At 46.9% G+C, this 16,018-nt stretch overlaps 2 protein-coding genes across 2 annotated transcripts; both read left to right on the forward strand.

Moving 5' to 3' along the window:
• Positions 1 to 504: 504 nt before the first annotated feature.
• Positions 505 to 6,878, forward strand: KY384_002967 (uncharacterized protein; the record flags this gene model as incomplete). Its single annotated transcript, XM_044811488.1, has 7 exons — positions 505 to 516; positions 1,153 to 2,529; positions 2,596 to 2,672; positions 5,187 to 5,513; positions 5,577 to 5,687; positions 5,747 to 5,962; positions 6,011 to 6,878. The coding sequence occupies 7 exons, from the start codon at positions 505 to 507 to the stop codon at positions 6,876 to 6,878; spliced, it is 2,988 nt and encodes a 995-aa protein (XP_044670621.1).
• A 5,881-nt stretch (positions 6,879 to 12,759) lies between these two features.
• KY384_002968 (uncharacterized protein) lies at positions 12,760 to 14,169 on the forward strand (the record flags this gene model as incomplete). Its single annotated transcript, XM_044811489.1, has 2 exons — positions 12,760 to 12,872; positions 12,948 to 14,169. 2 exons carry the CDS (start codon positions 12,760 to 12,762, stop codon positions 14,167 to 14,169), a joined length of 1,335 nt encoding a protein of 444 aa, XP_044670622.1.
• Between the last annotated feature and the right edge of the window lie 1,849 nt (positions 14,170 to 16,018).

Raw genomic sequence — 16,018 nt, forward strand, 5'->3', positions numbered from 1 at the left:
CTTCAGCTCGAGAGTTCTAGCAAACATGAAGGAGAAGTGAAGTCGGAGAAATGTTTAGGTTGTCCCCCGCGATTACCCCGCGTCATTAGATGAGGTGGCCAAAAAGAGAAATCCTCACCCGAGATAGGTTAGATTACTCTCTAGCGTGGGAGCTGTAGTCGCACGTTTGACGCCTCATATGTTCCAGGCCCAAGCCACTGACAACGGCACCAACGGTAATGACAGACTTACTACTAACCGTACGGCGGATATCACGCCCAGGTCTCCTAGGAAGATCATAGAATCCTTTCACCCATTACTATGGGGTCCTCTAAGAGTCTGTCGATGCATCCGGCTAGAAAGCGCAATTGTGTGACAAGTGTTGAGGCCAACCGGTCAGTCACACCCTCAATGTTAAAATGGATATGGATGAGACTGTAGAGGATTCCAGTGTTTCCAGGCGTCCTCTGGGCGCCCTGCCGCGACGTTTTGTACTAGTATGAGTCAGGTGGTCCGCACGTAGCCATGAATCCAACTGTAAGTCAGATAATACTTGTTCATTGGAGCATCTATACCGCTGGTCATGCAGGTTCGAGCGATGATCGGTCCAGGACAAGCAGTGTTGGCAACGATTGACCGATTGTCAAAGGTCCATTGGTTCTGACCAATAGTCCTGAGTCTCTTAGCAGTCAGTCTACATCCAAGCTCTTAACCATCTATCCAATTCTTAGCTGAGGGCTGGTAGTTAGAACTATCGGATTTACATGCTAGATGCGCCCAGGTTGGTTGGTCATTTAAGAGAAAAAAGGGAGCTAGCTTTCTTGACCTTAGCGCAGTCCCAGATAGGCTTAGCTTTGCGAGAAACGTTAGTTGACTGGTAGTTCCAGCAGTCAGTCCAGTCATAATTCCATCGACGAATGGTTCCTCGTAAAAAGCCTCCTCAAAGGTCGGTCCTGACTCCAAATCGACAGTCATAAACGTTACCAACACTGGAGATGTTGCCTCCAGATGATGAATCGTGCTGGATGTGCCTGGAGGCGATGACGCAAGTTCTTGGCAGAAGCTTGACATCACTGGCAGTGGGGGCGGAAGTGGAGTCTTCAACGGCAACCACGTGGGGGCACACAGCTATGAATCTCCAGACTTCTTCATTCCTGAAAGACGAGTGCCTAGATCTTCTCGAGGGGTGCATATGAAGAAGTGCGAGGGGTCGACATGTCATCCGAGAAGACGACTGCGACGTGGTTGCGCCACGATGCCGATCTGAGTAGTCTTGAATCTTTTGAGAAAGATGTAGCTGCTACCATCGTGCCAGAGCATGCGCAAGAGGTTGACGCTGTAGCTGAAAGGAGAGTCGTAAGAAAGATCGATCTATTCTTGATCCCCTGGATGTGGATCGGTTACGGCTTCGTCTATTACGACAAGGTTAGTCTAAGAGCCTCGGAAATGCAGTGGGCTATCCTCAATGACATGCATCAGGCCATTCTTGGAAGCGCGGTTCTATTTGGTATGACCAAAGACCTCTCTTTGACCGTGGTCGACCGCTCGACCACTCCTCCAACAACGTCGACCAGCCGGCTTAGTTGGGCCACATCAATGTTCTACTTTGGCATGCTTGCAGGACTGTACCCGATGACCTTTCTCTTCCAGCGCTTTCATCTCGGCCGTGTACTTGGTGTCCTAGTTATTCTGTGGGGCATGATTGCCATGCTGACGGCAACTGTCACCACCTGGAAAGGACTGTTTGCCCAACGTTTCTTCCTTGGCTTTACGGAAAGCGTAATCCCCACTGCCTTTATGTGTATCGTGAGCGGCTATTACACGCAGCAGGAACAAGCACTTCGGCAGTCTTGGTGGTTCTCAAGCACCGGTGGCTGGACTGTCATCGGAGGCGCCTTGAATTACGGCTTTGCTCAGATACATGGAGCACGTCTGGCCCGTTGGCAATACATCTATATCTTTGCTGGAGCGCTGACGATAGCCTTTGGTATTGTATGCTTTGCTGTGCCCAACTCTCCCGTCTCTGCTTGGTTTCTGCACCCCGATGAGCGCATCATAGCCGTGGAGAGACTGAGGAAGGGCCAAACTGGGGTTCGATGTCAAAAGTTAAAGTGGCCCCAGATCAAAGAAGCCGCACTGGATGTCAAAGTATGGCTCATTGCTTTCATGATGGCGGGTGCATACACCGTCAATGGCGCTGTCAGCGGGTTTGGCCCTCTCATTGTGTCGACGTTTGGATACACAACCCTTGAGTCGATCCTGCTGCAATTTCCGCTTGGAGGCGTTTGCTTTATCTTCATCCTTCTTACAGGCTGGCTCTCTTCTCGTGTTCCAAACATCAGGCTGATTCTGCTCATCATGTGTTGTTTGCCAGTCATTGCTGGGTGCGCTATGATCTGGAAGAGCTCTTGGTATCATCGTGCAGCAACGCCTGTAGCGGGTTATACAGTCATAGGCTTTTTCGGACCTGTGGTTAGTCTTATTATTAGTATCGGGATGGCGAATGTTGCTGGAGCCACCAAGAAATCTTGCATGGCCGCTGCAATCTTTGTCGCTTATTGTGTCGGGAATGCAAGTTGTCACGATCTTCTTGGTGTTCCTTGCTAATCATGGTAGATCATTGGTCCTCAGCTAATTAAGACCCAAACATTGAAGCGTCACTACCCAGAACTATGGCTGGGCTTGATCATATGGTAAGTCACAGAGGTAGACACGTGACGCTGGCTCATATGAAAATTAGCTATTGTATTGTCATCGTTCTGGCGATCGTTCTCTATGTGTACCTACGACGTGAGAATTCTCGTCGCGATGCTCAGCACCTTAACGACGAAGACCGAGATCGATTGGCTTTCATGGATCTGACAGACAAACAAAATCCGTATTTTCGCTACGTCATATGATACATCCACGGCTCAAAGGGGTTGGAAGAGCATGAGCGCGCAACGACTAGCACCGATGTTTTTTCAACATGTCAGTCTATGGTCTTGGCTTCACTGTTGGCTTCATACCCGTTTTGGTAAGGATCTCGCCTCATATGCCCTCCATTCCAACAATGAGACGGAGGAACAGCCAATCTTAACTTCATTTACCTTGCCAGAAGATCTCTAAGCCTGGTCCATCATTGACGCAGCATCCTTACCAACGGATTTTGTCTCCACTGTATTCTCCGAAACAGCTCCCTGTTTCCCTCGCGAGCATCACATACCCCTGTACAAAGCCTAAAATCGTCTTAAAGCTCCCACGCCCTAAGCAAGAATTCTGTGTGCTCTTCAGAGATTGTGGATGCGCAGCCTTCGATTTGTCAAGAGGGGAGGCGCCAGACTTTGGGGTTACGGTTGCAGCGACTCATGAAGGTCGGGGTTTGGATGATACATTGATGTACCTCAAGATTTGATCAAGGTTTACCGACTAGGTGTAGGGCATGTACAATTTATTGTGTTGCTACAGGGTCGTAGGGAAGGACACAGGACAGTGTTGAAAGGGGAATGTGTGTACGCCAAATAAGTCACAAGAGGGTCTTCAGCAAGAAAATGTCATCACTGGTACAATGCCACGACTTGAAATTAGCTACTACCTGCCCTTCCAAATGACATAGTCTACACCAAAGATCGCATTGACTAGGCAGCGGCACAACCTGTTCGTGAAAGGATAGTGTCAATAGAACCCAAAATCAGCGAAATCTCAGTACGAGCGATAGATGGGCTCCTAATAGGCAGACTAACATTTTACTCTCTTTCTCGATGCAATCAAGGAGTCTCGTCCTGCATTGTCAACAGGGCTCTTCTCACAGCATAAATATCGATGATTTGAACGAACATCGTTTGTTCCGAAGATATCTGACTTCATGCATGAAGCTTTTGTTGCATATTTGGGTATAACAATGCCATATGCGGCCTCCCGTCCATCATGGCAAGGTTTTAAGTAACCTTCATTGATATTTAAAAGGCTGAAATCAACAATCGAGAGATTGTGAATAATCAAAGTTTGCTTGAACACTTATATGGGACCACTTCTTCCTACATTACTTCCTTTCGTTGCAATAGCATTCTGTGTCTAGCTTAGCATCAGGAGCCGGAGCCTGAGATAAGTCGAAGAATCAAGGAAAAATAATGGAGAAAACGCGATGAATCGCCGGAGTCAATGGCCTGCGACACTGGTATGGCTGGTGCCTTGACTGACCAGGATGACGAGCCTAGAAGGAGAGATCAAAGTGGCACATCAAACGCGGGAGGCAGCTGTGAGGGATGAAGCACAGCAGCCAGGCCTACAACAGAAGATGCTGCATGTTGAGACTAAAACGGAATAGCCTAAATTGACCAAGAATGTGTAGACAGCACTCGAAACAATAGAGACGGCTGGAGAAGAAATAGAGGTGTGCCAGAAATGACTAGTACTAGTAAATGAAGCCGACGAACCCCTTACAGAGCAGCTGACCAAGAACAAGGAGAATTGGCGAAGTAGAGCTACAGCAGGGATTGCCGTGGATAATGGTAGCGAAACGGATATGCTAATTGCGAAGAAGCGTCATGCAGGCTCTTGCCCTTTGTAGGGTTTTCAAGTATTAAGGTGACAGAAACAGACATTTGTAATACATTTTTGGGCCTGACATCGTGACATACCTGATGCGTAGAGGCCGCAGATATTTCAATAATGCAAAAGCAAGACCCTAGGCTTATTTGCTCAAGCATGACACCCCAAGTGTCCACCATGATGCCATTTCGCAAACATCGGCCAACAATATAGAAGCTTCATATGCACATGTGCAGTCGGACGAATAACCTGCTTACTATCCATGCATTTCACTTGCTGCTGGCAAACTTAAAAGCAAGATTCGTCAAGATCCCTTGACAATTCATGTCACATCAGGGTCAAAATAAGCAGCAAGCAGCAATCATTAAGCGACTAGACAATAGATCATGCACACAGCCGAGACCTGGAAATTTGTGCTCCCCCAAAACTTTTGAAAGGCCAAAGAAGTATCGAAGGGTACCATAATGGCAAATACCAAATGCGGAAATTCCGATGGCATTGTTGTCGTGTTTGTCCTTGTTACAAAAGGCGAAGGGGTTGCAACTTAAAAGCGACGACCTCATCTGCTTTTGGCTGATTGAATTACTGGTTGCAGAACTCAATGCCGATCATTAAAAAGGACAAGTCCGCATTTGGATAAGCCAAAGCGACCTAGACAAGGAAGCAATTCAACCTAGTGAGACGACATCGCCGGGTAGGGGCACTGAAAACGAATCTCTCTCACGAACGCAATCAGAGACATCGAGACGCGACAGCAACGAGAGTAAAGCGAGTAGTGGCCTCAGTGACGCATGGTCCGAAGAAAAGGTCACAGAATATTATACGGAAAATTGTAAAGCCATACAAGTACCTGGAGAGATGGCATCTAGTACCAAGCTAGCTTCCAAGAAGCGATCATCAGGGAAAAAAGTGGAGGGAAGCTCGAAATGTCATCATCAAGGCAGTGACGGAGCGCAACATGGAGCAAACGCTCAGCAGCCAGATAGTAGTGGTCGAAAGACACGGTAAGACCTATGAGACACGTTGGTTATATCTGGACTTTGCTAATGTTTAGTGTAAATATCCAGATCTGCTGATTCAAAATTAAAATTAGAGAAGGAGCAGCCTCCTCCTTGGAAGACACCAAATTGGACCAGCGAGGAAAAGCGCAAAGAAGCAGCTGAGATCAAAAGACTTGCGTAAGTCAGCGTTTTGGATTGTGGTATCTAATCTGAAATTGAAACAGTGGGCTTCACAGACTCAGCGAAGGTTATAGCGCTGATCAGAGTGCCTCTGAAGATGAAGCACCGAGTCAAAACAGTGAAGAATTTACACCGCTATCCGGGCAAGGGACAGCGCCGATTGATCAGAACGGTGACACCCGAAATTCTAGCAATGAATTGGACGACTTCGATATTGGGAGCAAAAAGGGCAAGGAGCGACCAAAACACAGCGCCAGTAACGGCAAGAAAAAGTTCGTTCGACCAAGCCACGGGGTCTCTTCTTGCTGACCATACTTTAGAGAGAATAGACCCCGGCCACTGCCTACTTTAGCAGGCTCATCGGGTCAACATGTCGGATCAGCAGTTGAGCCAGTAGTGCCGGCTAAAATACGTGGAAAGGCAAGTAAGGACGCTGTTAGGGACAGGAATGGACCTTCCAAGAAATTTATCCTTGCAGTAGGCGAGACGTTGGACATTTCTAATCCAGTCTGGGTCGTTCTCAGCAACCAAGTTCCGCCTCCAGTGAACACTAGTAGCCGACCACAAGCTCCTTATCCACATTCTACGGACATAACGTTGAATCACATGATATTCACTAAGTATACAGACGCCAAGGCAATGGCCGAAGAACTTTCTACTTCTCCGATGGTCTGGAAAGCCTCTGGCAATACCGGGGACGAGCTCAATGAAGTCCGGCGAGGCCTCGATGGTAAGCCTATCTGGGTCAGGATAGAGCAGACGCATGTGCAGGGCGACCGTCCGCTATGGAAATTCTTCTATGATGACGATGATGATGTGATTCCCAAAAAGAATGCTGATCGCAGTGGTGAAGCCTCCTCATCAACGAAACAAGTGACAAGAGCAAATGATAGAGCTCAGGGGGCCTCAGGAGGCCACGAAAACCAAGCAGGGCCATCAAATAGAAATAAATCGACCGGGAATTTACGAAATGAGCCTTCTGGTTCAGGTGGGACTGCTGTAGACGAGATTACAGAGGCAGCTTTTTCGAGAGGAAGTAAGTCTACAAACAAGCGAAAGCGCAGTACTCAGAGGAATTTTGAGGAAGCGCAAGATGAGACAGGGCAGCCGAAGAAGACATTGAAAGCACAGAAGATCAACACTAGGGTTGCAAAAACAAGTAGCAGTCGACAAGGAGGAAAGCGATAGGCAGTGAGGTCATCCACCAGAATGATCTGGAGAGGAAATTGCGAAATCTGGATGGAGAAAGACGAGCGCACCGTTTATTCAATGTCTTTTATAGATCGCTGAAATCTCAATGTACTCATAGCAAATGTATCTTAGGACGTTTGTACGATAGCAGTGAGAGCGAATAGGCAGGAACAGTAGAGAAACAGCGCAGAGGATGTTCTCTCGTATTGGTACATAAGTCTTTCAATTCTTCCAAAAACAACGAATCGCTTCCTTATATACCTCGCATAATATGTATTTCGGGCAGAAATTTAGCATGCGCCTATTTAGCTTGTGAATTTTCAACGACCAACGAAGGCGAAGAAAGCCTGCCCTATCTTAACAGGTTGTCTTTGAGAACATACATAATCAAAACGTGCCTATCTGACGTCGAAAGGGTTCTATTTCGCGTAATTCGACGATCCCTTCTTGTAAAGTGACCTTGATGTGGCTTGTCGCCTTCGCAACGACCGCCGTCGCTCGTTCGACATGATTGCTCAAGACATGTCGCGACGTAGAAAAACGAGAGTCTCGCGCAGCGAATGCAGCGAGACTCAAGAGACGCAAGCGAAGTCATTTCATCTGTGCCTCACAGTCGCGGATATATTGGTCGTTGAACTTGACAGAAGCTCGCTACGTTAGTAATTGCTCTCGAAGATCTAGACTCCTCAGATGTCTAGAGTCAAGCATGGCGAGATCAGCGAGCCTTGAGCGAGGACCGTACAGGGTTGGCTGGTTGTGTCTTGTTTGCGGAGTTATTTGTACGCCTATCTCGGCAAAATACATTCGCTGTCCACAACAACCTCTTCGGTAGCCTATCACAGGTCAATGACCTTGGGTTTTCAATGGCGAGGCGGGCGAGCTTTAGCGAAGATCATTTGGAGTCGATTATTCAAATGATGCCAAAATGTCGATATTTAGCCCCCTTAGCAATTTCGGCCAAAAGCGCTCGCCACCGGCCACAAGATATCTACCTAGCTTCAAACTCTTACCAGATAGGCAGTGTCAGACGGCGAACTTAGCGAGCACACGGCGAAGCGAGCGATCTACATTGAATGGCGACTTCACCCAAGCAAATGACGCTGCGGTGCCGGTAGCAAAATTGCCACCTACAACCACGAGGTCGATTCGCCACTCCAGTCCCTTTGAGATACCTGATATTTTAGTGGCGAGTCTAGCGAGCGATTGGGGAGGCGATTTGGAAATAATCTATTCGTGTTTTGAAGGAGCGAATCTCTGGGTGCTGTACCCCGACCAGGGGGTTCGCTGTGTACTACAAGCACGTATATAGATTTTCACTTGCGAAAGGTATCCATAGTGTACTAGCGAGCATGGCGAGAACATAGCGAGGTTCTAGGAGCCTTTTTTCGCTTATGTTTATGCATCTCATATTTCCGAAGCCATCTCAATATCATGTACTTAAAACATAGAAAGTAGTCCTTTTTCTGTATTGTGAATACGTGTGGGGCGATCCAGGAAGCTCTAACAAATGGCTTAAGTAGAAAAAGATGTAGCGATGCTTATTTAGTGGGTTTCCTCAACTCGTCGCCTTTCCTAGATCAAAGAAGTGTCACCTCGCTCTATCACAAGTTGCGCTATTGACACCTCAAGCTTTTTCAGTAGATTGTGACCGACGGCGAGTCCAGCGAAGAGATAGCGACGTTGAGCGAGCGAAGTCTTCATGTAAAAAGGCTCCAAATACTACAGCTTCATAGTTAGTAGATTGCAACCTCGCTGTATAGCGAAGGCATCGCCCATTCTCAGAGTAATCATGGAAACTTCGAAGGCCTTAATGAGGCTAGCGAGCGTAGCGCGAGGGACAGCGAGGTAGATCCTAGCGAATATGCTTACTTAGGTAATTGCGCTACGTGGGCAACAGATGGCATCTTCGCTGCACCACTTATGACTCGCCTATCTTCGGTATACTCATAGAGGTTCTATGGCTATTAAATAGTATAGTGACATTATGGCGAGACGGATAAAGTCCTTGCTTATCAATAGTTAGTATCTACATTTAAAGTCATATGTCTACCAAGTGTATAATTATTAGGATATCTACCTCGCCTACTCTCGCATAATTTGGGAATACTCTTTAGATGTTGGCGAACAAAGCGAGCATATAGCGAGGTACGATGAGGGCAAGTATAGAATGTTCTTGACTTTATCTTATGTATATAAAAGAGCGAATGAATGACGCCTTCGCTGCAAACTCTTAAGCAGCTAGCTATTAGCACGGGTATAATGATGCTTCATGTTTCTTAGTTGTTCTAGCGAGCACTATTCTGGCCGTAGAAGGGCGGATCTGTGTGTAAGATATGCTGATAGTTTTCTTCATCTTATATGGATAGAACTCGCTACACAAGCAGTGAGTATCTAAGTCTAAAACAAGCTATCGAAAGTCGCCAACTATTGGCGAGACTAGTATATATTCAGCGAGGGATGGCGAGATGCTCTACCCTTTGGTTGTTTCTTAAGAATCAGCTCGATAAATTTCGCAATTAGATTAAACACGCTCTATACACTCTTCTACGAGTTCAAGATATCTCGCTATGCCTTGGCGAGTCTAGCGAGAGTCTGCTGCTCTGAAATCTAACCTCACGATGTCAATTAGTCAATTTTTCGCATTACTTATCCAACATTGACCTTACTCGCTTAGCGGTACACTGACCCGCTAGTATTCTAAGCTCGTATTGAACCTCGCTGTGTTCTAGCGATCAAGATAAGAGTGCAGTGTCGCCGATACACTTGAGGAATTTCCGTATACTAATTCACCTCCTATTTATTTGCATTTAATGGAGAGCCTACTCGTTGTCAAGTGAGCGACCTCGCTAGTATCAAGAGTATTAAGGCTTATTCGCTAGACTTCAAAGGCATGAGCGAGAGCAAAATATTGTCTTTAGCCTCAATATTGTACGTGGTCTAGCTTTGACCTATCAACGTAGATTTTGTTAACCACTACTCACTGGGAAACTTCTAGCCTCGCTGATATTTAGAGTAGATTTACAGCATGATTAGGCACTTTGAAACATGGCGAGAGCGTCGGGCAGCATAGCGAGTCACGAGAAGGTCTATCTATTATTGTAGCCTTATGGTCACATCTAGCTTTCATAGCCCGCTCACCGGATAAGCCATAGTCTAGCTAGCTTCCCAACATATATATAATCTCGCTGGGAATTATAGACCATAGCGAGAGTATGCTTTCGCTCTTCGAAGCAAAATTCTTGAGTTTTGGAGGCTACTTGGCGCTAAAGTAGATGGGACAAGGTAGGCTCGCTACCCTAGTCGTGGCTTCGCCGACTTTTCAAGTAGGATTCCAGGTTTACTGGGTCTCTAATACCTTGGCGAAATCCATTGATAGCTGATTCAATCAATTTATAGAGGTGGAATGGACTTGCTAGTCCAGGTGCCCACTGGATAGGGTACGCTCGCTATATCGTCTGTGATCTCGCGGCTTTATAGAGTACTTAGGCAGTCTCGCTACGCAATAAGTATTTAAGCGAACTTATCTTAGAACTAGTAGGTGAGATATTCCCATGTTGGAACAGATCAGCATGCCGATTACGTCTATCTGATTTAAAGTTAGCTCGCTGTATAAGCTATGAATTCGTTGGCCTCAAAGCAGAAGTATGTCTTCGTTAATCCTTTTTAATGTTAGCGAACGTCTAGCGAGGCTAGTCGTGCTCAATCGTTTGGCTGTAGAGTTGTGGAATGTCAGGAGTCACAACTATTCAACCTAAGTACAATTATCATACTTTATATACGCTCGCTAGCTTGAAAAGTATATCTGCGGCCTCGCTAGCTCTAAAGTACTATAACGAGCACGCTATAGCGTCGATAAAAGGGAGATTTTATGTGTTAACCTAATCTACTGATTATATACATTTGGCGAGAGCTTATTCGCTATAGCAATTGCCTTCTCGCTCGTCTTCTTAGCATAGATATAGCATGGTAGTGGGACAAACAATGCGGCGAATATCACTTGAGGGCCAATGTCTCTATTTTCTCTAGTGTTGAATAGTGCTGCTGGGTTTAGGCAGATTGACAGGGAGCTCCTCGCTAGATATACAGTAGTGTTATCAGTGTTTCAAGGATACTCATAGCATCGCTAAGAACATTGTACTCTAGCGACCATATTAAAAAGGCGGGCGAGGTTGGATGCATTAGTAATTCACTAAGCTGTCTTCCCATGAACGTTTAACAAAAGCGGCTCGCTGCTCAGCCTTTGCTTTCGCTAGTCTACAAAGTACATACGTAGCATAGCCAAATAACAAAGACTATAGCGAACATCACGTAGAAATAGATAGGCTTCAATCCTCTGGCATTAAAGTAATTTGTACCAAAAAATCGAGAAGTGCACATCGCTGCACAAATAAGACTCGCGCCGACTAGTCAAGCATACCCAAAGCGTCGCTATATGCTATGTAACACAGCGATAATAATGAGGGGTTGGGCGAGGAACGATTACATTAGCGATTGTATAATACACAAGATTAGGTACATTTGTAAACATTCTACTCGCCGCGCAACGACATTTCTCGCTGGTCCCTTGACTATCTTCGCAGTATCGCCAATCATTAAACGACGCAGCGAACATACAACAGTGTTGTCTAAGCTTAATATACCCTTGTGTTGATGATCTGCCCCATACATGTGATCCGAACACCTTCGCCGCGCGACCTGAGCTCTCGCCGATATCTAGTAAGACGATACTGTTTCGCTATGTATAGAGCATGAAAGCGAAGATTAAATCAAGCTAGCGAGCGTTCAATTTATCCCTACTCAATAAAGAGGCTAAGTGGCTTATATGATTAAGACACAATCGCTACCTAGCCCTTAGGCTTGATGACGCCGTATCTAGGATGTGATTTCGCTGGACTCTAAGCACAACAGCGAACATATGCTTAAGTGGTGCGGCTCAAGAGCTTCGAATATTGCACTGATGCGATGCCCAGGTACAACTGGTAACTCGCTAGATGATTTGTTGTCTCGCCAGTATATCAATCATCTTCCTGTTTCATTAGGCACTGATCATATCAGTGAATGTATCTCATAAGCTTAGTTGCGCTCAGACATTCAAGAATGACGGTGTTTGTCCTCGATAGATCGTTGCTTAATCACGGCGCTCGCTACACAACCTGTGGTCTCGCCGGCGTCCTAAAGTATGTCTGGTCTCGCCAAGTAGAAATATCATTAGCGAATACGTTACAAAGCCCCTTTTGCTCAAATACTTCGATTTGTGGGAATGGTGCGGATATGCTCATCCGATGACGACGCTCGCTGCATGATTTGTGGCTTCGCTAGTGTTTTCAGTACTACTTGATTTCGCCTAGCTCAAAGCATTCCAGCGACTATGTTGTAAGTCTGACAGCGTCCATGTAGTCGAAGACGTCTGATATAATTCTTGAAGAAATGTCTAATAGAAAGGGGCGCTCGCTGCACAATGGACCGCCTCGCCCGATTCCCGAGGATCATGTAGCATCGCTGTTCATACAAAAATCTAGCGAATGTACTTTTAGACTAGTCCTACGATAATTCTCGAAGTAATTCGGCATGGCCGTTATGCGCTGCTTGTATTAGGGGCATTCGCTGCACAACGCGTTGGTTTCCTAAGACTTTAAGTAGGCAAATACTCTTGCTGAAGTCTGCATTATTCAGCGAAAGGTCATGGACATTCGTGTCCTTGCTTTTCCATATCATTGACAAAGTGATGTCGATAGAATCTGCCAAGGGAATAGGGGTAAAAATAGGGGTAATGCCGTAAGGCTGACATGTGACGCTAGCTCAAGCTAGTGATGCATGATTCTAGAAGGGGTATAGCGCGAGATTGCTGCCTGAGTCCTCTGAATATTTTCCACAATCAATGATTGTCGTCATCTTATACTCTCAGGTAGAGGGAGAGATCAGTACAATGCTTCCTCTGCATTTCATCAAGTCTCCCTTGATCACGAACATAAGATTAGATATCCTGGGACTGTAAGTTTCCCCACGCTTCCCGGGCCGCACGATCATATCCTGCACAGCGCCGTTAATTTGAGTCTCGAGTTGCAGCTTGGCCATCTTAGGAGAGTCTCCTGTAGCTCAGACTGCACAGATAGCTTTCCAATTGTACGCTGGGTTCTTGCCACGCCTTCTACCTGCTCCGCAAGCACTGCTGCGAACAACCAGGCCAGATAGGCTCCCAACGATACCAGCAGACGTCATTGGCTATCGATCGGGCAACTTTCGCCGTACTTTGGGCCTTGTACCGCGTTTGCTTCACCCAGTGGACCATATCCCAAAATACCACGTCCAGTGCCTGAGAATCGAGCGAGCAAATCCCGATAATGCACCAGTCGTCACCGCCGCCACGTGGGGTCCCGTGACTTGGCTCGCTATGGCAGGCTTTGGATTGTGGGTGGCCGGTATCGGCCTCTCTGTTACCTACGGCGACGGTATGGCAATCCTAGCGCTTGCGTGTCTCGGGCTCGTTTCGGTTTTTGGACATGCAGGGCACTTTTCCGAGATTCAACTGGCAGATTATAAGAAGGTTAGGAAGGTGCTGCCAAAAGCCGACGTTGTCATCAGATACCCCAATGGTGTCTTCCAGATCATTTCTTGTGACGAAGAGATCGCACGCAAGCTGTATGTTGAGCCGACGATATGCGTTTACAAACTTCACAACCCAGATTTATACCGCTTCCTTGCCATGGTTGCCACCCTCTTGCTGATGATAGGTGTGGTCTGTCTCGGCAATGCAACTTCACAGCTACAATTTGCTTGCGCATGCGCTTTTCTAGCGCTCAACGTCGCTTTCTGGATTGTGGCAGCCCTTCCAGAGGAGCAACACTGGGATCTCGCTTCTTTCAAAGTCGATCCAACAGACAAATGGGCTACACCAAGGTTCTCCCAAGCTCTATGGACTGTTATTGCGAGTACTGGATCTACCAAGTGGGTGAGAGCTGCCAACATTGCCCCGAACAATGACGCTTGGGACGCATGGTTAGATGAAGCTCAGAGCCATCTGGATCCATGCAAGAAGCCTATATTTAAAGCTGGGACGATGATTGAGCCATCGTGGAATGCCCAGTCCGCTTTGGAGCGACACCTGGAGCAATTTGAAATTCTCGACGATCAACCGTCGCTACATCCTCCAGATACAAGGGAAGATGATGACAAGCAAGACGTCCTGGATCAAACCACAGATGATTGCGACGCTGCTGAGAGCGAGGCGGAGGAAGTCGAGAAGCCGGCCCAATGTCATCTAAAGCCAGAATGTGATGATGAGCTATGATGAGACATCCGAGTACCTTGCCTTGCCTCTAAGCTAGGATTTGGCAATTGTGTTCTTGAGAAAGTTTTCAGAACCCATCGCTGATATTTGGTCCGAATGATTTTGTCTTATTGGCTGTGACCCTCAGGCGCTGGGCTCGAGGATTTCCAGTAACTAGAGGTCACACGGCCGAGATGACCTGCAACATGAGAAGGCAGCTAAACTTAGGGCTTGTATACTAATGCAGGGTGCGACAACGTTAGCTCCGCTTATCGTACGAATGAGCATGCACTCGTACCTGAGGTTGACCAAATATAACACAGCGACACCCCGAATTTACTTCATCACTCGAGGAGGCTCTCTACCTCAAGCCTATGTCTGTGAAACAGTGGAACGCCTGAATCGCTAAACACAGGGTGATGATGTATCTACGGCTTATATTTTCGTCCTCGACAGTGCTGGTTGTAGCCAGATAAATCATGTCTGCCGCTAGACAAGGCTGAAGGAAGGAAACAAGCCCTTATCAAGTTTACCCGGACGTTTCTCATCAGCTAAGGGCAGTCTAGATTACATGTGTGGCTATCGGCCAGTCCGTTCTCTTTCTTAAGGTGGGGGCCGCCGCCTCTGGGCTTCTCAGCCCACCCCTCCTCTCTCGTAAAAATCGCTGCTTCAGGCTCGCTTGGTGGACGCTAGCCAAGTCTCATTCGACGTTACTCGCCAGCCTTATCACCTTACATTAGCAGCTACCGCTACCAGTAGTGTCACTCTCTTCCCCGCTCCCGCGCTGTTCCCCGCCGTTTCTCAATTCCCAGGCTCTTTAAACAGTCGTTCTCTGGAGGAACCAAAAAAACCCAATTTCATGCTCCAAACAGTATGTCTGAGCCCGACCCGATTGTGTTCGATCCTGCTCCTCTTCAAGCAAGCGCGACCTTTACTTGGGCTCTAGCACTTGTCGCTGTCGTCTTGCGCTTCACAGCACGACGAACATCGAAGGCTGGGCTATGGCTGGATGATTGGCTAATCCTAGTCGCTTTGGTAGGGTGATACGACTTCGTCTCTACCATTGAATAGCTGATTGACTCATCAGATCTTTGGCCTCTTATTATGGCTATTCTACCTCATACCCAGTGAGCCGCGTTCTAGAGAATCCGTGGAAACATTGCTGATCTGCACGCTTTCAGTGTCCATGCCCCCGTCAAGATCGACTGTGACCATGTATAAACGAGTCTTAAAAAGCTCCTACATTGGAATTCTATTTTGGGTGCTAGCCATTACTTCCGTCAAAATTTCCATACTGCTATTTTATAGCAGGCTCTTCGGACAATATAAGCGTTTTCGATGGAGTATCATCATGTTAGGGTTTGTGACTATCTGCTGGGCGCTCTCTGCCGTCAGTACATCTATCTCACTCCTACGAGTCGAAAGCTCACGGTTAGACCACAGTTTCTTGCCGATTTATTGCGTTGTAAACATCCTTCCGACTTTTGGTCCTGGCCCCCCAAATTGGACTCTTGTGTACTGTTGTACAAAGCCCATGGCCAGTGGACCATTACGCATGTTGTTATCGATATCATAATACTATTGATGCCTATACCAATGTTATCCGCTCTCCAGATGCAATTCAAACAGAGGCTGCTACTACTTGGGATTTTCGGTCTTGGTGGCTTGTATGCTCCCCTGATCGTCGCTGTGGTATTGCTACAAGGCAGTCTCTGACAGGATGAAAATAGTGTGACAGTCGTTTCCGGCCTTCGCGTGAAGTATACCTTTCTGACTGCCGTGGGAGGGTTCGGAAATTTCGAGATTCAGAGCTTTGTTTGGAGTACTGTAGAAGTCAATACAGCCATTATATGTGGTAGGTACCTTGCCG

Source organism: Bacidia gigantensis, assembly GCF_019456465.1.
Source record: "Bacidia gigantensis strain McMullin 20006 chromosome Unknown contig_180, whole genome shotgun sequence".
NCBI lineage: Eukaryota > Fungi > Ascomycota > Lecanoromycetes > Lecanorales > Ramalinaceae > Bacidia > Bacidia gigantensis.